The sequence below is a fragment of the Magnolia sinica genome, chromosome 14 (genome assembly GCF_029962835.1).
Source record: "Magnolia sinica isolate HGM2019 chromosome 14, MsV1, whole genome shotgun sequence".
In the NCBI taxonomy this organism is placed as follows: domain Eukaryota; kingdom Viridiplantae; phylum Streptophyta; class Magnoliopsida; order Magnoliales; family Magnoliaceae; genus Magnolia; species Magnolia sinica.
The window spans coordinates 80,295,398-80,320,702 of NC_080586.1; the positions used below are offsets into that span (position 1 = coordinate 80,295,398).

General features: G+C 38.3%; 3 protein-coding genes, 1 long non-coding RNA gene and 1 pseudogene across 6 annotated transcripts; all 5 read right to left on the reverse strand.

Annotated features, from left to right (window-relative positions):
• Positions 1-302: 302 nt before the first annotated feature.
• LOC131224702 (uncharacterized) lies at positions 303-9,606 on the reverse strand. Of its 3 annotated transcripts, none has more exons than XR_009161149.1 (3): positions 9,342-9,606; positions 9,094-9,233; positions 303-514 (listed from the first exon to the last, which is right to left on the reverse strand). It is a non-coding gene; the product is annotated as an uncharacterized LOC131224702 (long non-coding RNA). The 3 variants fall into 3 exon arrangements; XR_009161150.1 differs by lacking the exon at positions 303-514 and adding an exon at positions 4,662-5,439; XR_009161151.1 differs by lacking the exon at positions 303-514 and adding an exon at positions 7,670-8,081.
• Positions 9,607-10,633: 1,027 nt separating this feature from the next.
• Positions 10,634-13,669, reverse strand: LOC131225062 (B3 domain-containing transcription factor FUS3-like). The gene is made up of 5 exons (XM_058220486.1): positions 13,661-13,669; positions 11,837-11,961; positions 11,466-11,512; positions 11,059-11,144; positions 10,634-10,918 (listed from the first exon to the last, which is right to left on the reverse strand). Exons 1-5 carry the CDS (start codon positions 13,667-13,669, stop codon positions 10,634-10,636), a joined length of 552 nt encoding a protein of 183 aa, XP_058076469.1.
• A 171-nt stretch (positions 13,670-13,840) lies between these two features.
• LOC131225063 (E3 ubiquitin ligase BIG BROTHER-related-like) lies at positions 13,841-14,677 on the reverse strand (annotated as a pseudogene).
• Positions 14,678-21,689: 7,012 nt separating this feature from the next.
• LOC131225064 (receptor-like protein EIX2) lies at positions 21,690-23,039 on the reverse strand. Its single transcript, XM_058220488.1, has one exon. The coding sequence runs from the start codon at positions 23,037-23,039 to the stop codon at positions 21,690-21,692; it is 1,350 nt and encodes a 449-aa protein (XP_058076471.1).
• Positions 23,040-23,394: 355 nt separating this feature from the next.
• Positions 23,395-24,921, reverse strand: LOC131225065 (receptor-like protein EIX1). Its single transcript, XM_058220489.1, has one exon. It carries the CDS (start codon positions 24,919-24,921, stop codon positions 23,395-23,397), a length of 1,527 nt encoding a protein of 508 aa, XP_058076472.1.
• Between the last annotated feature and the right edge of the window lie 384 nt (positions 24,922-25,305).

Consider the following 25,305-nt stretch of genomic DNA (forward strand, 5'->3'; position numbering starts at 1 on the left):
CCGAAGGCCAAGGAAAAAGGAGTAACTCTTGTTAATGTCCGAGCAGTTGTTTGGTATGCTTAGAGGACATGTGGTAGCTCCTCGGTCCAAACCCCTTTGGACTTTTCGAGCTTGGTCTTGAGGTGATTTTTATGATCTTATTAACCCAATTACATACTCGTGCCCGAGAATTACAAGTGCTAATAATGTAAAAATTGGATGCTTCAAAATTGCACATTGGTTTATATATATATATATATATATATATATATATATATATATATATATATATCACATCCAGTTACATTCACGAAAGTAACCATTCACAAGAGTAAAATCAACTGTATTTATCATTCCATTAGAGTAAAAAAATTCAAATTATCAAATGTCATCTTGATGAGAGCTTATTATATTATCAAAGCTCGCAGCAGAAATAAACAAAACTAAACATAAAGTTATCTCTTTATTCATACAGAATAATCTTCCATCGGAAGACTGTCATCCGTGTCTTCAATCTGCACATCACCTGCATCATCTGTACAGTTGGAAAGGGTCAATGCCCTATTCATAGTGATGATTATCCTTTAAGATTAACAAAAATTCAAAAGATTCATAAAAGTAATGTAAGAGTTCTAATACATCTCATACTCCACCACTACAAGTGGTATCGGTATGCGCTACCAATATATATGAATGCATGCCAACAAAGTGTGTGCGGCTCATCATACATAGTGATCATCACAATGTGGAATATAATTCATATAAAACCCGGCTCACCCCGCATCCCATAACTAAGGAAATTCGCTGGCACGTCCAACGCTACCGTGGATTTACGTGATCACCTTAAGACGGCACAACACACGGATCAGATGAATTATATGACACGATTTGTTCATGTAGTGACTATTTGCGACATCCAATCCCGGAAGTGATGTAATACAAATTGCGGATTAATTACATCGATTTGTGCCCCACTACCCAAAATCCATGGAATTACGCATCGACTAAGATGGTCACTACTCAAAGCTCATTATTCCATGATAAAATATTTGAATCACTAGTTGTGAGACCTCTAACACATCACTTGCACCAAAGGGGAAATAAATTGAAACATTAGAGTTTTGAAATTCCAAGACACATGCCCAAGCCATAAAAGGAAGTAACACAAGGCTAACCTAATAAATGAGAAAAAGTAGCATTAAGCTATCTCAATAAAAGAGAAGAGTATCAAATAGACTAACTCAACAAAATAAGGGGAGAGGAACAAAAGGCCAACTCCATATAGAGTGGAAACAGGCGTCACTTTCAAAATTGACAAAGTGCAAGACTTGTATCCATCACCCCATATAAATTCATAAAGATCATGCATAATTAAAATCATATATTAACCATGATTCCTAAAAGGGTAAATAATTGATAATGGTAAATCAATCAATTGCATGAAATATCACAGGAATATGAAAGTATGGAAAAACAAACCATATCATATCAACTCAAATTAGTGTAAGCTTAAATGAATCCCTCACATTAGCCTTATATTTAAACCCTAGGTAGATATCCATGTCGGAAAGCTTCTACATGAATCATGACATTGCTTAAGCAAGAGAGAAATAACATATGTTTGAAGAAGGAAGCGGATGATGGACGTCTAGACTTCTCTTTCTCTTTGTTTCCTTTTTTTTTCTTTCTATTTCTTTCTATTTCTTTTTCTCTCTCTCTCTCTCTCTCATTGGGCATTGAGAGATTAGGTGTGTGTGAGGAGAGGGGAACGCACACCCTCTTTAAAAGGGGTGGGTGAGTGAGAGCGGTGTGTTTCACATCCCACTTAGATTGAGTTTCTCCAATTTTTCCTTTTCTAAGGATATTTCTTTAAATCTAATTTGTCTATTGTGTCAGGGTCGTCGAATGGAGATGGGGTATATGATTTTCTTGGTGATCCGAAATTTATATTGATCTATCTTGAAATTTCTCCTTACGGGTGCCAAAATGAACTTGATCGTAATTAACGGTTCACACTTAATGATCAGGGCCCAAATTTTGAGAAAATGTGTAGTCAGGATAGACAAATAGTTCGACAAAATTTGGTGGTTGATCAAGAGTGGAAAAAACGTAAATATAAAATTTCACATTTTGTACCAAAATGAAGGAACTGGCTTCAACCTTCAACAGTGTAGGATCATAGATCAGGGCCTAAATTTTGTATAACCTCGTAGTCATATGAGATCAAAGTGTGGTCTAAATTTAAGTTGTGATGGACAGAAGAAAGTGGTTAAATCGGAAGATCCAGATTTATAAGGAATTAATAGGCCTTGACAGGATAACTTCGCGCGTAAGGAAAAGCTTACCAAAGTGGAGTCTTCATATTTCACATTTGGTCTATATGATGGACAATCCAAGTCGTTCATATGAAGGAAAATATCTTACTACGGCTATCTACGTGGTTTCTTCACTCGATGGACACCAAAATCAACGGTTAAAGGACTGATTTTTCAATTGGGTCACTTTTATAATAATTTAAGGGCTGAAATTTTACATGTATGGTTAATTTATGATACATATGCATAGTATAAAATTTCACATCAAACGGATCGTGGGAACCATGTGATCTAGAATTCGAGGGTCTGGGTTAATGACATTTTTGTAATTATTGCTAATATTAGAGTTTTGGTAAATGTCATGGTTCTACATGGTTATATGTACGTTCTTAAGTAATTCTTACAAAAGAACTTATATCTAAATCATTATAAATAAAGAATTATTCACTAAATTACTTAAGGGAATTTACATATATCAACCAACATAATGGATAGTCAGAAGATATGTTAAGAATAGAAAAACTTGATGGTTAGTACTCTGATCATGTATGTAAATGGGTGTACGGTCAGTTTTGTAACCAGATAATCACAAGTGGGTTTTTGAAGTGATCAAGAGACAAAATATGTATACCATTAAATTCAAGTGACTTATTCGCATGTGTAAGTTTCTCGGATTGTAGTTTTGATGGTTAGTTAAGCATATTCATAGGTGGTGAACAAGATGAACGGATCATAATCTCAATTTGATGTATATGAACAGATGCAGATATCAAGTAGTTAATTTACTATGATCGGGTGGTCCAAACTCAAAGTGGACAATTAGATATCTTTACCTATCGGTGGATAGTTGACTAGACGGTTGGTTATCATAGACAGGTAGGAATACTTGGACATATGATGATTTTGCCTTAAAATCAACAGTCGGATGGCTCAATCTATGGATGAATATCATTCTCAACGGTCAGATTCATATTGGAGAATAGATGTAAGGTTAGGATAGCTAAATTGGTATCATACAAATGTACATATTAAGTTAAATTTTATTGTAATACTCAAGAACTTTCAATATTCGGGTATTGAAAAGTTCAGGGTGTTACATGATGTTCTTTTAAATGAAGCTAGTCATTTTCTACTTGGTGATTTTGGCCAATGGCTCGTCCTCAACACACTTGGTGAATGGGCAGGATCTTTGAGTGGCCACCATGATGTGTGGGTTTTATTAACACCGTCCATCCATTTTTCCGTATCATTTTATGAGATAGTACTAAAATTTAAGCAGATCCAAGGCTCAAGTGAACCACACCACAGGAAGAAGCAGTGATAATGATTCTCACCATTGAAACATTTCTAAGGCCCATCGTGATCTTTATATGCTATCCAACCTATTCATAAAGTTACATATACCTGGATGAAGAGAAAACATAAATATCAGCTCCATTTAAAACTTCTATTGCCCCCGAGAAGTTTTCAATGGTAAGAATTTAATTCCCATTGTGTAGTCCACATCTGTCTTAGATCTACCTCAGTTTTGGGATTATATCCTAAAAGGATACTGTGGAGCCACCGGGACATATGTGTCCTTTTGCCAAATCTTTCAAAGGGTCCACAGCAATGTTTTATAGTCATCCAACCTGTTAACAAGTTGATAATGACTTGAATGGAGGTGGAAAACACAAAATACCACCTTATCCAAAACTACTGTGGATCCAGTAAATTTTCAATTGTAGGCATTCAATCTCTACTCCACATGAACTTTCAATATGCTTCATTGCTTAAAAAATGGACATATATATATATATATATATATATATATATATATATATATTGACCAAGTGATGCCCAAGAACATGGATTAATTCCAATCTCAGGTGCCCTAAGAATAATGGGAAGAACCCGTCTCAAACCCATATTATTAAACATGTCCCACACACATTAATAAAGCCAATGAATATGTAAATGATATATGCATAATATCTATAAGAAAATAACAATGTAACATTGATATTCTAGGGGATAACCTCAACATAAGATGCCGCTGGGAGCCGTGAACACCCTCATTTATGAAAATGATATATGCATTAATGATGCCCAAGAACATGGATTGCAAAATCATTGATTAATTCCAATCTCAGGTGCCCTAAGAATAATGGGAAGAACCCGTCTCAAACCCATATTATTAAACATGTCCCACACACATTAATAAAGCCAATGAATATGTAAATGATATATGCATAATATCTATAAGAAAATAACAATGTAACATTGATATTCTAGGGGATAACCTCAACATAGGATGCTGCTGGGAGCCGTGAACACCCTCATTTATGAACAGTGAACATTTTTATTTTTATTTTTAACAAAATGGTGGGAGCACACCCATCTGTAGCTTCATTGATTGGGCTAAAAAACTGCTCTACAATCATTCGGTGGGTGCCACAAAAGGATACGGGCCTCACCTATCATATAATGCCTCTCTACATCACCAAGAAAGTAAAAATTCTACACTAAAACAGGGCCACAAGAAAAATTAACACCTTACACTTGATGGGACCCAACAACCACTTCCACAGTTGCACAAAGCCCAACTCAAACCAGCCCATCCAGGACAGCAAGCAGCACTAACTGAGTGACCACTTTTGACTCTGCGTTCAAAGGTGACCTACTGAACATGGACTTGGAATAGAGACACCAGTGACCACGGTCAGCAATAGGCAACCAGCCATTTGAGACACTCCACTGATAGACCTGCTCCAATTACACCTAACAAATGGGTCACACCTCTCACTCCGGCTAGCAAAATCATGTGGAAGAGATGAAAAGGCCAGCTCACATCAATGCGGCAACAGAACAAGGCAGAAAGGCCTCCAACTCTGCTTCGAGGAAATGAGTTCATTTCACCAGCTGCTACAGCTGACTTGAAACAAAACACAGCCATCCAAGATTGCTCTGATAGGCTATTTACCTGCAATGACTACCATCTCCGAGTTTTTAAAACACAGCCAATGAAGGGGCCTGAGACAACTGGTCTGAGAAAGAAAACAACCAACCATCCTACTAAGAATGGCAAGCCCTACCAGGGCTGATCAACCTCTGCAACATTTGGCATTCCACCCTGATGAGCTGGTGCTGGAAATGGGTAACATAGCTGCGAATAGCAAACCAAAAGAAGCTTTTACTGAAGGAAACTCATAGACAGATAGCAGAAACGGGTTCATATTGGCTACAACTGGGACTAACTGTGACTGCTAAGACACTTCCTGCGGCTGGTTCTTCAAGCCTGGCCTGATTGAACAATGGAAATGGACACCAGTTTTGGTTCTTGAGCTACTCAAGCTTGAGCAAAGCTCTGCTTTTGTAAAATACTAACTCGGTATGCTTGCTATAGACATCGTTGATCATTGAATGCTTCCATTTGGAGCAGAGAGTAGGCATGAAAAGAAAGAATCTCCCCCAAACTTGGCAAGTGTAACTGCATGTGGACTCAGATATGAATGGAAGGATGCTATCAGAGATCCGAATCTCACCAAGCTAGCCCCACTTGATGGAACCCAGTCCTACCATATCCAACATGAGCCCTCCTCACACCTCCCTTGGAAGATTAGATCAATTCCTGATAAGCCTGATTTCTTCACCTTTGCTTCCAGTTCAGGCTAAAGCTATCTGCTACAGAATTGCATTCTCTATAGACGTGATTAATTGGCAATCCATTACTACAAATTCCTTTGGATCTCTCTCATCACATACCATATCTTCTGATGAGGATTTGACCGGGTGCTTTTTTACACTTTCTATAATTACCTTGGAGTCCAACTCTACAACAATGCTACGAAGGCCTAGAGACTTGCAAATCTGAATTTCTTCCAGCATTGCCTGAGCTTCCACTTCCATGTCCATCAACCTAGATTCTTTGTTTTACTCAAAACAACTACTTAAACGTAATACAATATGTTGTGATTTTATCATTAAAAACAACATGTATTGTCTTAAACAGAAGAGAATAAATTAAAGAAGTGATCATCTTTGGCATGATCACATATGTGATTAGCCAAAGCATTCGCTAACTATGATTAGTCAATACATGCAAAAAAGGAGAATGCCAACTTCATTCTATCGATGCCATAATGACAATACATGTCAACCATAACTATTACTCACTCTTAACCATGACATAGAGAAAACCAACAATTCTTTCTTATGTGCATATTATCAACTGAATCCTTGACTTCATCTTCAACGTTAGGACAAACCCCATACGAGTAAGAAAAGATCAACCAATCACCAAAACTGCTCCAAATAATATCTTCACCACCACCATTACATAGGTTCCCCCTTGATGCTCCATCTATTAATTTAAGAGAACTTTAAGGGGGCGGATACCTTCAATAAGATTCACCGAGAAGAAATCTGCCTGATCAAGTTGAGCCTAGATCATGCTGTCAAGTGTCACAGTAGTGGAGTTTTACCCATCTTGTTTGAAGCTTAGCCATCGTTGACAAGTGCATATGATGCAAGTCATTAAATTTTGAAATAAAGTACCCTGGAACTATCATTTTTGCTAGCATTAATCAGATGGATAGGATCATTCAACAAGAGCAATTTTTGAAAGGGGATGGCAAATCAAAGGTGGGCGCCACATGATGGACAATGCAGACTGATGAATGGACATCTTTATAGTATACTCAGTTTGGATTGTCCATTTTTCTAGATATTGATTGGATGCTTAGGATAATCTTATTGAAGTAACTTTTAAGAGGGAAAGAACAACCAAAGGTGGGTCGCACATGATGGACTGTCCACAATAATCTGATGAATGGAACACCTAGATTTTCAAGGCAAAGCATGTTCACATTGAGCCACCCAAGACAATCCAGATCTTGCAAACATATGCCAAGTTAACACATGTGTTTCCATGAATCTCTTCACTTTTTTGATGAGTTCAAAGTTGTTGGAAGAGTTGAAGGTTGAGGGCATCCAAATATCTCAAGTTCCATGGAATAAGAGAGCTGTCAAACAAACAGCATAGAGACTTCTAGCAACTTTCTTCCAAGAAGTGAACTTCATGGAACTAGACATTCCCAGGAAGCTTTAATTCCATGTATCCAAATGATATGTCCATGTATTGTTAACAACATTATCTCCCACAATTAAGCTAGTTCAAACTCAACACAATTAACATCAGAACACCCTGACAATCTAAGGGCTCTTTCTATTCTTTGATTTTGGCAACTCAAGATTGAACTTGAAACCAATGCAGACGACAACTTCAAAGTTTTTTTTTTTTTTTCCAAAATAATCAAACTCACATGCATAGAAGTAGCTTGGTTTACAAAGATACATGCAATGTGTTTCTCTCTGATGAAAGCTATGAGAGAGAGAGAGACGTACAAACATCAATGGGCCTGATTTGAGATGGGCTAAGGTACGCTGGCCGATTTATTTGAGGGGCTATAAATTCAAGCTCAGTCTCACTCACCTCAATGACTGAGCTTGGCAGTGGATCAGGCTGGCCCATGTGATTTCATGCATGCCCATTGTTAGGCAAGCAGGTCAGGTTTGGGCGTAAACATCAGGAACAGCTAATAACTTGATCATTATCCCAGGTTTACATCATATTCAATTGACTAGGCCAAGGCCCATTGATCTAAAAATAGGTGAGTCAAACCTGAATTATAAAGGGCCGGGCTTAGGCTCAATTCTAAATTGATTGATACAAGCTTATCCTAAACTCTTCCAATGTTATCTTACAGATGGAACTCACGAATGGACCACGGAGAGGACCAAGACAGGCTACATTGAAAAATAAACAAATTCAATTCCAGGCCCGAATATGGATGTAAGTGAAGTTCATGGTAGAGCCGTGAATTTGATGCACGAGCCTCAGAAGCCCAATGGACCAAACATAGACCATGTTAGTTGAGTAAGTCGAGCTTTTTTATTTTATTTTATTAATTTATTTGGAGAGGTACTTGGAGCCACTATTCTGGCATCCAAAAAAATAAAAAATAAAAATGTGGAGCTGCCATTCACACCCACCCTGGTTAAGGGAAATGATCATACATGCATGGAATTCAATAATGGTAATGGTGGCCGTAAGTAACAGCCACTGTAATTTTACCATTATGGTACTGGCCGTGACGACCATTATAGCTATTAACTGTTATGATACTGGCTGTAAGGACCATTACAGCTATTTAAAAAATTAAACACTGTTAAGTATTTAATGGGCCATTTTTTTCCGTAACGGGCGTTATGGCTCATTATGCATAATGGTTCCCACCCTTACCGTTAAGTAATGAGCGGTTACTTGACCATTGTTTAGTCGCAATTCTTTCCACCATTGGTGTATACCAACCTGTCACATGTGTGTAGAATACCCAATCTGTCCACACCATGATGATAAACTGGTTTGAAAATCAAGCAGATATACTAATGCAGGAGTCAAAAACAATGGAGAGCTGATGGTATGATTCAGTCCACTCAATAGGCCCAATTTTCATACCAGTTGATCATCATAGTGTGTCCCACCTTTTCTAAGGATTGGAAATTCAACATATCCACCAATTTGGCAGGAAGGAACTACATTGGGTCATTACTCCAAACCACAAAATGAACAATTTGAATACGAAAAATGGTAAATGGGTATGTACAATTCAATCAGGATGTGCATGGATATCAGTGTTTCCCTGCTATTTCAGCAGAAATAAATTCCAAATGAAACTCACAATTTTTTAAAATAAATAAATAAATAAAAATAATCCCATACAAAAACATTTAAAAAATAAAAATAAAAATCACATACCTGAGTGTAGAATCTCAAAGCATTGATGAAACATCCGCTAGAAAAGCAATTGTTCCCTTTCCACTTTCAATCCAAAGCGGACATTGCAGTCTTACGACAATCCACAGCCCCATCTCTTGGTACGTCGCTTCTCAGTCAGTCTAAGAAGATGAGAAAAAGGAAAAGGGCAAAAACAAGTAATAAATGGAGGGGAACGGGGGCAGTTTTGGAAGATTGGAGAATGTAAGGACGGAAGGATTTTGAATTACCTGGTGGAAATGAGGTGAAGAAAGGAATAAATCGACAAGTGAGGAGAACGAGGGAAATCGTCTGGAGTTGCAATGGAGATGATCTGCTTCGGATGGATGGGAAACCAGAGCTTTCAGCTTCTCCATTTTCTTCCTCGCTCAGACCCTTGCTTTCAGCCTCTCTCTCTGTGTCGAACGATATGAAGCCATTAGACGGAGTTATTCGATACTCCGGTAGAGAACGATGCTTGATGCACAGTCACTCGGAAAGGGAACGGGAATACTCTGGGAGGAAGCGGATTGGCTGGTGTACCTCACACCAGCTATATAGCTGCTCTGGGTACGTGTCGTGCGAAGACGAGCACTGACGCTCCTCGATCTCCGACTTGTACGAACGGTTCAAAGGAGATCAAAGTTTCGCTTAGCTTGTTTTCATTTTAATGTGGAAGTAATTTCAGACGGTGATTAAGTTGATCCTGTCATTTTGATTTCACTCTTCTGACTTCAAAACAGCCTTATCAGAATTTATGATCTCAGCTACATTAAACCCTAACTCAATTGACTTTCAAACAGGACCAATTTCATGTTGTCCTTACACCTTTTGATTATCCAAGAGGCGAACCAAAATAAAATAAAATTAATAAATTAAAACTTGTTTCACTAGTCACAACTACTTTTAACAGTAACAACTAAATAATAAAAACCTACATCCCATAGGCTTCGGTCTAAATATGGCATGAGACCCTTGATCTAATCAAACCATTGATTTAGATCCAAATCTGAACCAGATCTTCAATCAGGCCAATCTAGATGGGTGGATGGTCAAGATCCTTGACCAGCCAACTTGTATGGCCCACACCATCCTTTGACCAATAGCGCATGGCCCTTAAATGCATCAAAAAGCTTCCTCAAATTAAAGAGAAAATTGTCAATGAAGATGATCTCCATTCCTTGTAGATTTTATGTATGGATTTCTCCTTACATTTCTGTCAAGATGGACCACTCATACAATGATTTTGGATCCAGTTGAGGTAACATGAGCCTCCTAGACTCCACATTGCTGGTCGTATGATTTCATGATAGGCTTGTTTATATTTTCCAGCAATGCATTTTCCTTCCATGAGACTTTCCTAGTCATAGAGTGTTTCAATTTCCACTCGTACCATCATTTCTATAATCCATCAAATCCCACAGATAAAAACAGACATGGAATGTTTCAGTGACTTAAAAGGTCCCCTTGAAAGAGAAGTTACAAAACAAGAAGGTAATATGTTCAGCAAGTGTTTTTAAAGATCATGGAAGAAAGGCTGGCTTCATGGGAAGTCATCAAGAGACAAGCTCTCGACAGACCCAAAGCTGGTCGTGGACTGAAGCCTTCCGTTCCAAAGATCTATCAGAAATTTCGATGAGAAGGCATCGTTGAGGAGGAACCCCATGCACATCTCATCTGTAACTGGAAGATTTACATGGAAGTAGCTTGATTTACTTACCCCCATGTTGGGCACCAGCTGATCATCGGCAGTGTTAGCATTGAATAAGCCATTCTTTGAAAAAATAGGAGGTGCCTCCCGGTCTAAAGTCTTCTTTGCTCGAATAATCTGACAATTCAAAAACAAATTACTGTTAACCTATGTGGCTACTGGTCAGTAGTTGGAGGTGACTAAGCTGAATCAGACAGACTATTAGTTGAGGGGAGAGAGAGAGAGAGAGAGAGAGAGAGAGAGAGAGAGACGCATACATATTTCTGTTTGTGGTCATCTCTGTATAACATGATGAAGTCTCCAAGTCGTAAGCCATGTGATTTAACAAAGTCTCCTGAAATAAATTCAGAAGAAAGAAATCTGCATGTTATAACAGTGATTGAACTGTAGATGACAATGATCTTTGCTTGCAAGGCAGATGTATGGTATTCAAAAACAGTAACACAACAGCATTACGGCCATTAGATAATGGTAATGTTGGGACCCATTGGGTGATACAGGGCTATAACACCCATTCCAAAAAAAAAAGGCCTGTAACAGGCCAATACGAAGCCACATAGATTTCCTTCCTTTAAAAGAAATATTGACCATTACAGGGCTGTAACAGGCATAAGGCTGGCCAATACAGTTAGTTAGTTACCGTTATAAAATTCCTAGAGCTCACCAGTGTTCTCTAGGACATACATCCGACTCTTGTTGTTTGGCCAAAACCTGCATCAGAAAAGGGTATGAGCATCAAGCAAGAGCATATGCTGACAAGAAGAAACCCAACAAAATAAAGAAAGAGATTTGATGTCCACAAACACCTTGATCAGTATTAATACATCATGAGTATCACATTCATTTTCCATTTTTAAATTGAAATAGTACATAAATTTACTAATTCAAATCCAGAAAAGAAAAATAGATGTATAAATTTGATCATGGTGGTTGTAGTAAATACTGCCTCCCATCAAGAAAATGCACTTGCTTTTCCAAATTTGGTATGCACTTGATCTTGGTGGACAAAACAAATAGGAGGCAATGAACTCAAACCTGTACTTGAAGCTCCACACTTGCGAAGTGTCCATGTCATCCATACTCATCAAGATCCCTTCCCTCGAAGTAAGGATTAGGAGGTGGGCTTCAGCCCCCTTCTGAAATCCAATTTCATAATTGATCTCCCATTAAAGTTCCAGGATCACGCTTCTAGTCATGGAACAGAGGTGATAATAACACACCAATAAAGGATCACACACAGGCATGCATGCACACACACACACATAACCACACATGCATGCAGACACTGACAGGCGCACATGCACACACACACAAATCTCTACATGTGAACATGCAAAGCTTAAAGTGAAAAAGATTGTGTGCACCAAGTGTTCACTGAGAATTGGTTTGCTCGCATCTCCTACCATCCTTAAATGGTGGGTGGGTACCTCAACACACATTTGAAATGGAATATTCATGTTGAATTTTTTATTTAAAAAAAAAAAAAAAAAAAAAAAAAGATTGAAGAACCACTCTAGCACAGGCAACCGCCCTTCTTTGAAGAAACTAATGACAGATTCAGTTTCAAAGATGGTAGCTCATGCTTAATGAATGAATATCATATTCCTTATGCAGCAATATCTACAAAAATCTTATTAGAGTTGCTTGTTGTCACAAACCCTTGGCTAGGTAAAGTGTGCTATATAAAACCATCCTTGTAATAACCTTCTTCTTGGTTTTTGTACCCTTTTGCTGCTGGTATGAGTACCAGCTAATGTTAGCTACCCATACCAACAACTGTCAACTAATATTATTTCTAATCAAAGGATTCAAAGAGCCATGAAAAAGATTAAAGACATTAAGAAAAAGATGTTTTCAACTACTTTTATCAAGCCAGAGTGCCTCAATAGGGCCTTTCCTTTGCCTTTCAATACAGTGGAGATGGTTGAAATGAAAAAGAAAGAAAATAAATAAATAAAATCAAAACTCCAAACAATGAGATCTGAAAGGAAAACAGATCTAGGTGAACAACACTTGTCAAAGATCCAGGCCGTTCATCAAGAAGGGTGCATTGTAAAATAAAATACAGCAGCATACACTATGGATTCCAAAAAGAATATGTCAATGAAAAGCCATTCGATCAACATACTATAATGGAAGAAAACTCCAGCATACCCAACTCATCAAAAAATTAAAAAGAAAAAGAAAATTAATGAAAAATAATGATGAACATGTGAATCAAGTGTTTAAGAGTGGAGGTCATTGAACCAACTCCTTTTCTACTCATTTGATTTTGCAATTTGGAGGACCCTAAAACTCTTTTGCATCAGCTTGTCCTAGCCAAAAACCATAGCTGTTATTCAAAATTGGCTTCTATAATGATAGAGGCCGGATGCTTTAGAAGAAATATCACCAAAGGGTGCTTTGAATAATCCAGTGGGCTATGTTGTCTGATGGAATTTGCAGTCATAAGACGTGAAGACTTTGAAAAAGGCTGCCAGAAGTGATAGATGATAGATGGAGTAGGATCTAAAGGAAACTTAAGTTTTCATAAAGAATCTGGTTCCCATGCATCTACCTCTCATATACCAATCTCCCATATAAGAATATACTCAGTTAATTAATACGCATGCACCAACATTGATCATGGACTAGTTGCAAATGAAAGGTTAGCAAATATGAGAAGCATATGAGAAATAGCTGCATGTTGAACACATTGAATATGCAAATTTTAGCATGATAAATTTATCATGGTCGATAACTTCAAATCACCCACACAATCAAAAGCTTATCTTAAGACCATAGCAGCTAGTAAATTCCTTTAATCTCATGCTATCAATAAATTTTAGTTTTTTAAAATCGCTGTTTAGATAAAATTACATGCTCCATTCCATTGTTATTCATTCATCATTTTGATTAAAAAAATTGAGACCCATATTTTGAACTGCAATTGAACATAACAATTGGAAGTTGAAAGAGGCCCAAATATAACAATGATGATACTTTGAATTGAGTGGGCCCAAATAAATAGACCAGTCTCCACAAATTGCACAGATTGGATTATCCTACAGATCCAACTGGCGAGCTTTTCCCATGCTGTAATCCATTTAGAAGTCATCAGATAGGATAGATAAGACAACCCAATTGGTGATATCATCTACAGAGGCCCGACCACAGTAGAACCTATCCCACAAACGGTTCAGGTGCTAATGGTGTCCAATGCAAGTGCAGTTCAGCAGTCATGGAAATTCATGCCATGCAATCCAACCAGATTTTGTCTAATTTAAAATACCATAGTTCGAGTGAACTCACAATCATTGATGCCGGCAAGGGCCATCAAGGAAAAAACAACTTCTCGCTCCTCTGCATCCTGAAGGGCCCTCGCATATGCTCATCACTATCAAACGCTGACGGGTCGATCTCCACACCCAATTCATCCTCACTCGGGGCCCGTCCATGCACATCGAATGCATCTTCACCATCATCAATGCTCCCAGCATCATTCCCATCATCATTCGGATCATCACCAGCTTCATCTTCATAAACATAACCACCACTATCAGAACTTCCATAACCGCTTCCATCACCACCATTCATTCTAAGCATCATATACGCCCTTTCCTGGCCCATAAGCAACAAAACCCAATTAACTAAAAAGACAGAGAATGAAAGAAGGAGTTGATTCAAGAAAACCCAAACCCTAAACAGAATAACGGCGAACCTGTTCTTGAAGTGTGCGGGCGAGGGCCAGATAGCATCAACTTGGCTGAGGTTGGTGAAGGGCGCGCGGGGAGGCTGTCGAGATGAGGGGATGGATTCGGGTTCTAGTTCGGACTCGGAGTTAGGGTTTTCTTCGTTAGGTTTGTTGCCATGGTTAGATTCTTTGGCGTTCTCCATGTAGATAAGAAAAGAGAGAAGAGAACCCTAAAGCTTGGATCAGAGAAAGAGATTGAAGGAGATGTGGGTTAGGGAAGGGGGAGAGAGAGCGAAAGCGAGAGCAAGAGAGAGGGAGGGAGAGATTGGGATTTGGGGGTTTTTTTGGGCGCGGCTCTGTTTTTGAGCGCACCCAAATTTAGGCCGTGATCAGTCCGGGCTCTGTGGGCCCTACCGTGATGCGTGTCAAACATCTACCCTATCAGTCAGATGCACCATCCCATGGTGGGCCCAGGGATTAAAAATCAAATCAATCAATTACTTGTGTGAGCCACACCACATACAAAAGTTGAGAGGGGTTACCCTCCATTAAAACATTCATAACTATTTTTTGGGCCCACTGAGATGTGATTCACAAATCCAGCCCATCCATTATGTGTGTGCCACTTGGATGAGGGGTCATATCAAGTTTCAAACGCATCCAAATTTCAGGTGGGGCCTACCAAGTGCTTTTATATGTTTTAGGCATGTCTTCACATGATTTTAGATGGTATGGCCCACTGGAGTTCCATATACGGCTGATTTTTGGGATATCCTGTAATTTAAAAGGGACCCATCAAATGCACGGTGTTGATGTTTGACACATGTCATGGTGGGGCCCACACAGCTTGACCTCATAGGGACGGCTTGGATTAAACACAAAGGTCAAGCTGTGTGGGCCCCACCATAACATGTGTCAAACATCAACACCGTGCATTTGATGAAGCCCCTTTAAATTATGGGATATCCCAAAAATCAGCCGTATACGGAACTTAGGTGAGCCATACCATTTAAAATCATGTGAAGAAATGCCTAAAACATATAAAAGCACTTGGTGGGGCCCACCTGAAATTTTTATGCATTTGAAACTTGGTTTGACTCCTCATCCAAGTGGGACACACATAATGGATGGGCTAGATTTGTGAACCACATCTCGGTGGGCCTAACAAATGATTATGAATATTTTAATGGAGGGTAACTCCTCTTTTTGGGATAAGCCATGAAATGATCAGTAAAAATGGATGAACGGATAGGATGAAACACATAAATCGACCACCGGCCATGGGGCCCACAGAGCATCATCCAACATGTTCATAATATCAAAAAAATATGAATGAAGGGAAAACACAAACATCAACCTAAATGTGGGTCACACCACATAATATAATGAAGAGGTTTCCTTAGAATATTCATAATCATATATTGGGTTTGCCTAAATGTGATTCACATATCCAACCCACTCATTACGTGTGTCCCACTTGGATAAGAGGTCAAACCAATTTTCAACTGCATCCATGTCTGTATTAACTTATAAACAGGTTGGATCTCAAATAAACATCGCGGTGGGCCCTAAGAAGGTTTCAATAGTGGGTGTCACTATCCCACTCTTCTCTATGGTGGGTCCATTTGAACTTTGGATTTGCCCCATCAGTCAGATGCACCATTCCATGGTGGGCCACGACCTTAAAAATAATCATTTATTGGGCCCACCTAGATGTGGTTCATAGATCTAGCCCATTCATTATGTATGTCCCACTTGGATGAAACACATACATCATGATGGGACCCATAGAGCACCGACCAACATCCACCAAGTTTTGTGGGCCCCACTATGATGTATTTGTTATATCCACACCGTCCATCCATTTTGAGATATCATTTTACGTCATGAGCCAAAGAATGAGGCAGATATAAATCTGTAGTGGACCCCACCATAGAAATCTTAGGTGCACCACACCACATGAAATCAATAGTAATTGGATATCCATCATTAAAATCCTCCTAAGGCTTACTGTACTATTTATTTGACATCCAATATGTTAATTAGGTCATACAGGGCCAGATGAAGGGAAAAAACAAAAATCAACTTGATCCAAAACTTTTATGGCCCCAAAATGGTATGACATCCAATATTGTACTATTTATATTTTTTTAGATGTCTTCACATAGTTTTAAATGGTATGGCCCAGTTTCATATACGTATGATTTTTGAGATATCTCATAAGCTAAAGGGGAGACATTAAATGCACGGTGTTGATGTTCGACACACATCATGATGGGCCCATTTTACATGTCTAGTCCATTCACTCTATTTTACTGATCATTACCCTCAATTTGACTAGTTACTCACCTCAATCATACTTCTATGGCCCCCAAGAAATTTTAAATGGTAGAGGTTCAATCACACTATTTCCTGTGGTGTGGTCCACTTGAACTTTGGATATGCTTCCCTTTTGTTCTTTAGACCTCAAATTATCTGTTAACATGGATGAATGGAGTAGATAAAATAAATAAAAAATGGTGAATCCCACAGAGTTTACTCTGGTAAAGGTAACGAGTAACTCACTTAAATGTAGTGGAGAAAGGTTTCCTCAAAACATTCATAATCATATATTGGGCCTGCCTAAATGTGATTCACATATCCAACCCACTCATTATGTGTGTCCCACTTGGATGAGGGGTCAGACCAAGTTTCAACCGCATCCAAAAATCATGTGGGCCCCACCAAATGCTTTTATATTTTTTAGGATGTCTTCACATAGTTTTAAATGGTATGGCCCACTTGAGTTTCGTTTACGGATGATTTTTGAGATATCTCATAACCTAAAGGGGACACATCAAATCCATGGTGTTCATGTTCGACATACATCATGATGGGGCCGACAAAACTTACTCACATCAATTTTTAGGTTCTCACGAAGTCAATAAGTTGGGTCACGATTCTAACCAGAATATTTGGCCCATTTTACATGTCTCGTTCATTCACTCTATTTTACTGATCAATACTCTCAATTTGACTAGTTACTCGCCCCAATCATGCTACATATGAGAAAGATATTGGGTATACAAGATTGATCAACAATTTCAATGAAATTTGATTTAAACATCTGAAGTTATTTACTCTTCAATTTGAACTGATTATATTGTCCAAAAGCGATTAAAGGTTCAATTAGTGGATGTGCCTAATAATTTGGTAATTTTGTTTTTCACGAATCAATTTAACAATTTTTTTTCAAAATGTATATTTTTTTTACTCTTTCAACTAAATATCATTTTCATTATAAATAAATTTAACATTTTTTTTACAAAATTTAGTTTTCTTTTTTAAAATATATATTTTTTACAATTTGTCAATTTTTTCACAATTTTTTTTAATTTTTTTAATTTTCTTTTTCAAAATATCATTTTTTTAATCTCACTTTTGTTATCTAACATTTCAATTTTTCTTGTCAAAATACAAAATTTAGTTTTCTTTTTAAAAATATATATTTTTTTACAATTTGTCAATTTTTTCACAAATTTATTTAATTTTAAAATTTTTTTTTTTCAAAATATCATTTTTTAAATCTCACTTTTGCTATGTAACTTTTTAATTTTTCTTATCAAAATACAAAATCTAGTTTTTCTTTTTAAAATATATATATTTTTTTACAATTTGTCAATTTTTTCACAAATTTGTTTAATTTTTTAATTTTTCTTTTTTAAAATATCATTTTTTAAATCTCACTTTTGTTATATAACTTTTTAATTTTTCTTGTAAAAATACAAAATCTAGTTTTCTTTAAAATTTTTTTTTTTTTTATACAATTTATCAATTTTTTCACAATTTTGTTTAATTTTTTAATTTTCTTTTTCAAAATACCATTTTTTTTATCATTTTCTTTTCAAAATTATCAACATTATTTAAAGTTCTTAATTTTTTTTTCAAAATCTAGATTTTTATAAAATTACAGTTTTTTTTCAAAATTTAAAATTTCCTTAAACATTCTTAATTATTTTTCTAAGCTTTTCAACTAATTTTTTTTTTCAAAATTCATAATTTTTTTGAGCTCCTTAAAATTTGACCTGAGCATTAGAGACAGTCTTTGATAGGGCTATAAGACGGCTTAGGACCGTCTTTGATAGAGACGGTCTTTGACCATCTCGAATAGAGACGGTTTAGGACCGTCTCTAATAGAGACGGTCTTTCCCAGGACTATAAGACGGCTAAAAACCGTCTCTAATAGAGACGGTCTTTGACAGTCTCAGATTACAACTAAAAGATGGACAATGACCGTCTCAGATGGCCGCATATAAGACGGTCAAGGACCGTCTCTAATGCGGATGGCCAATGACCGTCTCAGATGACCCATAAAAGACGGTCAACGACCGTCTTAAATGATTTGTGGACGTTCTAATTTTTAAGACTATTAAGGACGGTCAGGGGCCGTCTAAAAATTTAGAGACTGTTTACGGCCGTCTCTAAAGCGTCTTTAAACTAAGCAATTTTAGAGACGGTCCAGAACCGTCTCTAAATCTGTCATTTTTTTCCATTTTTCACGTAGTGGACTGTAATCCAAGGATCAGATTGTATGACTTTCTTAGTGTCACTTGAACAGTGGGTGGGATTGCATGGATGGTCTGGATTGATTCATTTGATTAGAAGTGACCAGCTGAAGCTGGTGGCATTGTAACTTCAAAACTAGGGAAAGTAGATTGCGTACCGAGTAAACTCTGTGGGCCTACCCTGATTGTGTATTTTATCCACTACGTCTATCCATTTTACTAGATAATTTTAGGGCTTGAGTCCAAAAATAAAGCATATCTAAAGCTCATGTGGATCACACCACAAGAAGCAATTTGATTTGAACATCTACCGTTGAAAAATTCTTGGGGGCCACGGAAGTATTGGATCAAGCTGATATTTGTGTTTTTCCTTTATTCATGTCTGCGTGATCCTATGAATAGGTTGGATGACAAATAAACATAACTGTGGGCCCTAAGAAGGTTTCAACCTCGAAATTATTATTCCCACTATTTACTTGCGGTTGTGGTCCACTTGAGCTTTGGATATACTTCAATTTTAGGCCCAATCTTAAAATGAGCTGGAAAAATGGATGGACAGCAGGGATAAAACACAAACATTCATGGTGGGCCCAACATAGTTTACTAAGTATGATAAAGCCCTACTGAGTTACTCAGTACTCAATCCCATTTCAAAAATAAGAGTGTTTTTGTTTGTATTTTCATTTAGAGATTATCATCACAATAACGAGAAATGCATATGAAAGATCTAGGATGGTCAACAGTGAGGTTCACTCGAAGATGTGTTGTAGCCAAAAATCAAGTTGTTTCAGGCCCACCCATCAGGTGGGCCACACATGCGCCATGACTGTAAACTGCTGGCTACATTTTCCTATCCGTTTGACGTTCTATTCATATTTGGCTCAACGGATGAGTGAACCGTCGGGATTGTATGCTGAATAACACTCACCTTCGAGCCTGCTTGATGAGTGGCCAAGCCATTCAACCTGAAATGATTCATTAGTTCTCGGAGGCATGGCAAATAGAGTGGGGTTGGGTAAAGCATCCAGCCAATATCCACATACTACACTGCAGCCCAGCCCATGAGCTAAGTAATTTCTCTCTGGCCTGGCCAGGCACATAAGTGAGACACTCAGCCCAACCATGTAAAAATACTCTACTTTAATGTGGACCATCCATTCGTGTGGGCCTTCCCTTCAAAGTGGCAGTCTAGCATGCTGGCTTACTTTGAATATGGGTCATTCATCATTACGAGCTGACTTTTAATGTGGACCGTCCATTATATGGGCATGTTTATTCATTTCATAGTATTATTTTAGGGTACAGAACAATGTTTATTAGTCATACAACCTGTTCATAAGGTGACACTAATCAAATAGAGGGAAAACACAAAATATCAGCTTATCTAAAACTACTGTGGCCTTGGGAAGTTTTCAATTGTAGGCATGTGGTGTACTCCATGGAACTTTGGATATACTTCATGGTTTAAAATGACCTGGCAAAACAGATGAAGGGCAAGGATACAACACAAACATCACAATAGGCTGCACAGGTCCTGCCACAGTGGAGATCGGTGATGTTTTGGCATCTTATTGTAGGGTGTGCTACCAAAAAATTGGTAAAAATTTCAGATGAACCGCACCACAGGAAATAGTGCTCATTGGACATCCATTTTTAAAAATTTTCTAAGGTCCATTGTAATGTTTATTGACCATCCAACCTGTTGATAAGATCCAACAGACTTGGATGAAAGGAAAATATAAATATCAGCTTGATCCAAAACTTTTGATGGCCACGAAAAGGTTTTTAATGGGCAATAGCCACTTTCCTGTGGTGTGGTCCATATGAAATTTGCATCTTCTTCATATTTGGGACCACACTATAAAATAATCTGTAAAAACAGATAGACGCAATGGATATATAATACATAAATCAAGGTGGGCCCTTTAGTCACCCACATTGCCCGTTTTGGGTAGCAGCCAAGTCACACTCACCACCGGATCCTTACTCTTGCTCGGGTGGTAGATTCTTAGGAGTTTCAACACCTGGTCAAGGTTGAGTATCCATAGGTGGTGAAATCCCACTGGCGTGAGTGTGTGAGGGTGTGTGTGTGCGTGTGTTTAAAAAAAAAGAAAAAAAGAAAAAAAAGTCACACTCGCCGCCACCACCTCCACCATACTTGTGGATCCAACAGAGGCACACATGGAAGTTAGGCCATTTTGGTCCCATGAAAAATAAAAGGTCCAATTAGGTAGTCAGCGAGTTGTTTTAGGACACGGCTTTTTGGTGGATCCCTGTGCAGCCCACCTTGATCTGTGCGTCTTATATATATCCATGTTGTCCATCTCTTTCACCATTTTACTAAGCACACTTTTCTCTTCAAGTGTGGCCCAATTGAGGAGTAGAGCAGATGAAGGGTATAAATTAGGAATATATATATATATATATATATTACAGAAAGGTGGGAGCACACCACTTGTAATTTTATTGATACTCGAAAATTATATACATTAGAGGGGCAACACTGACCAGCCTCCTCCCCAAGTTTTCATTACAAAGCTTTTTATTACAACTCTCATAAGAAGTACTGGAAGAAGGTAAAAAAAAAAAAAAAAAAAAAAAAGATCCACTGTGAGGCAACCTAGGTTACAAACAATTATTCATCATTCAATCAAACTTTTCCAACCTAGCATCATGAACAATGACAATTGAAGCACAGTCTATTTTCCAGATCATCGAAGAAGCGGTAGTAAGCAATCCTCCATGGCTTCTTGAGTATTAGAACACCACAGAAGGCCCAAAATCCCATGGCAAATCCTGGTCCAATCGCAGAGTAAAACCAACGCATTTCATACTCTTCTTTGTCTTTTTCTAAGTCACCACCAATAGGCATTGGAGTGTGAGGTGTCTCATCATCAACACACTTATTTGGAAGAGGAGATCCACAAAGTCCGCTGTTGCCTATATAAATAGAAGGATCTTGAAATGTCTGGAGCTGATTTCCAGATGGAATTTTCCCCCACAAGTTGTTAAATGACAAGTTCAAGTAACTTAGAAAAGTTAAATTTGACATGCTCAGAGGAATTATACCCGAAAGTTGATTTTTTGAGAAATCAAGAGACTCTAGTAATGCCAATTTACCAATCTTGTCTGGGATCTTTCCGGTCAAATGGTTTTCCGAAAAGTTTAAGACACGCAATCCCAAAAGACTTGTGAGTCCTTTTGGGATCTCTCCAGATAAGTTATTTCTTGAAAGGTCCATGCATATGACCAATGATATTGTTCTAGTGTATTCAAGAATCAGCCCCTTCACTGACACAAGCAAGTTTTCATTATAATATGTTCCTGTTCTTCCATAGGAAAGATTGAGGTTTGTCTTCTTCATGGCCACGAGATCTTCAAAACTTTGAGGAATTGAGCCAGATAAACAATTTTGTCCCACATCAAGTATCTGAAGAGAAGTCAGGTTCGATAGTTGTGCTGGGATGTTGCCAGTAAACATATTTGATCGTAAACTCAGAATTCTTAAAGCTGGAAAGCTTTTGCCAATCCAAGTGGGAATATAACCTGAGAAATTGTTGTGTCCAAGGTCGAGAGTCTCCAGACTAGCACATTTCTTCAAAGATGAAGGGATTTCTCCCGATAGGTTATTGTTGCTCAGGTGCATTGTTTGGAGTTGACGTAATAAACCCAAAGACGTGGGTATTCCTCCTGATAACCTGTTCTTGCTCAAATCAAGTGCCTTGAGTGCTATGCAATTACCCAAACTCAATGGAATGATACCACCTATATTGTTTCGGGAAAGGTCAAGGACAGTCAAGGAGTTCATTCCTTCTATGAATGAGGGAATCATGCCGCTGATTTGGTTACCTCTGGCAGAAAAGTAATTTAAACGCTGCATTGTGGATGTAAAATTTGGTGGGATTGGCTCAGAAAATTGATTGTTGGACAGATCGAGAAAAGAGGCTCCATTCAATATGCAGGGTATGGGACCACTGAAATTATTCAAACCCAAATCAATGGAGAAGGCTTGAGGCTGCATTTTTAAAGGGTTGGGCAATTGGCCAAATATCTGGTTATTTGAAAGGTTCAGGTAAAGAAGTTGGGGTGTTAAATCCCAAAACCAGGTGGGGATGATGCCAGAGATGGTTGTGTTAGAGAGATCCAACTCCCGAACATATTTTTGTGTTCTTAGCCAGAGAGGAAATCGAGGACCTAAATGACATGTTCCTAGGGTAATGTCAGAAAGCTGAAATGGAGGGGCCCAATCAGAGTGTGGATCAAAAACCAAAGAATTGGAAGACAAAGATAAGGACGCCAACTTTTTGAGGTTTTCAAAAACACTTTCAGACACGTTTCCTGTCAAGGAGTTGTAAGAGAGGTCAAGCGAATACAAGTTAGAAAGTTGTCCTAAAGTTGTTGGGATTGTCCCATTCAACTGATTCCCACCAAGAGATAAAGTTTGTAAGGAAGACAATCCTCCAAGAGCTGCAGGGATATTTCCATTCAACTGATTCCCTGAGAGATCTAATTCTTCCAAGAGATGCAGGGATATTCCCATTCAACTGATTCCCTGAGAGATCTAATTCTTCTATGGAAGACAATCCTCCAAGAGCTGCAGGGATTGGCCCATTCAACTGATTCCCGCGTAGAGATAAACTTTGTAAGGAAGACAATCCTACAAGACGAGCTGCAGGGATTTGGCCTGTCAGCATGCAATCGGATAGAGAAAGGCGTTTAAGATTTTTGAGCTCATATAACCAATCAGGAATGGCCGCATGCATTTTGTATCCATACAAAGACAGGCTTTCTAACTTGATAAGCTTGGTTATGGATCTTGGAATGCTACCTGTTATATTCTCACTGAATGACAAAGAGAGAAACTCAAGTGAGGTAATATTCCCAATAGAGTTGGGGATTCCTCCATGCTGCTGACTGAAAGATAGATAAATTAGCATCTTCAGCTTCCTCCAGCTGCCTTCAAGGAACTCTGACCAATCAACCCTCAGGTTATCATCGGTTGATCCCAACAACAACTCTTCTAAGTTAGGAAGATGTGAAAATTGATAAGGAACCTCACCATGAAAGTTGTTACCTAAGAGATCCAAGGACACAAGGCTACTAATATTAGCTATCCAGTTTGGAATGGTAGAGTTGAAGTTGTTATCACTGAGATCAAGGACACGGAGAGATGTGAAATTGACAGAAGGAAGAGTTGGAGAAATATATGAAAGACCACAACCGATTAAGCGTAGCTCAACGAGGGAAGGAGACATGTTCATTACGTGCACCCAATCATGGCTTGCCATGGAAAGGTTCACATAAGACATGTCGAGGTAATTAAGAGAAGGTAGGTTTGTCAACCACCAAAGGTTTTTGGCACTCAAAGAAGATGAAGATGAAGAAAGCTTCAGGGAAATGAGTTTAGAGAGGTTTCCAAGCTGATGAGGGATTCTCCCACTGAATCCAGCCCATGATAAGTCCAAATGCCTCAACTCCTTCATTGAACCCAGGAAATCTGGAATTGGTGCGCCGTTAAAAGCATTGAAGCTCAAGTCCAAGGACTGAAGATGCTTCAATTGAACCAGAGCTGGATCAATTCTTCCACTTAGACTGAATGCTGGATCTAATAGGCCTCCATCAGCCCAAAAACTGTAGTTATAAGATGTGTAGAGGTCGAGTTTAAGAACAAACCCAGTTTTGTTGTGGCAGGTAATTCCTCTCCATTTGCAGCAGTCAGAGGCATCATCCCAAGAAGAAAGAAGATTGGAGGGATCGTTCAGAGCCTTCCGGATGGTGGTGAGAGCTTTTCTCTCCGAATCCAAGCAACCACTCACCTTCGAATATCCTCCCCAATATATTAATACATTTAAAAGAAAGACAGAAATAAGAAAGCCTCTCTGCTGAGAATAACAACTCTCCATTCCTTCTCTCTCTGCTCTAGAAAACGAAAATTGCTTCTCTGCTGTTTTCTCCTTCCGCTCTCCTTAATTAATAAGATCTGAAGGCCGCACCCATCCATCGTGCTAGTTCACCACTATTTTCTCTTAACGCTGATCAAGCAATCCTAACCATCCACTTAAAATAGTTGAAGAGTCACCACCAGGAGCGGATTGGGTTACGCCTCACCTAACACGGTGCGGCCCTTGCCATGGAGCCCACCTTGATGTATTTATTCTGTATCCATGCCGTCCACCTTGATGTTTTTAATCCTCCCCGTTCATTTACTTTTCCAGCTCATTTTATAGTATCACGCTATAAATGAGGCAGATCCAATTCTCAAGTGGATGACACCTCAAGAAACAGTG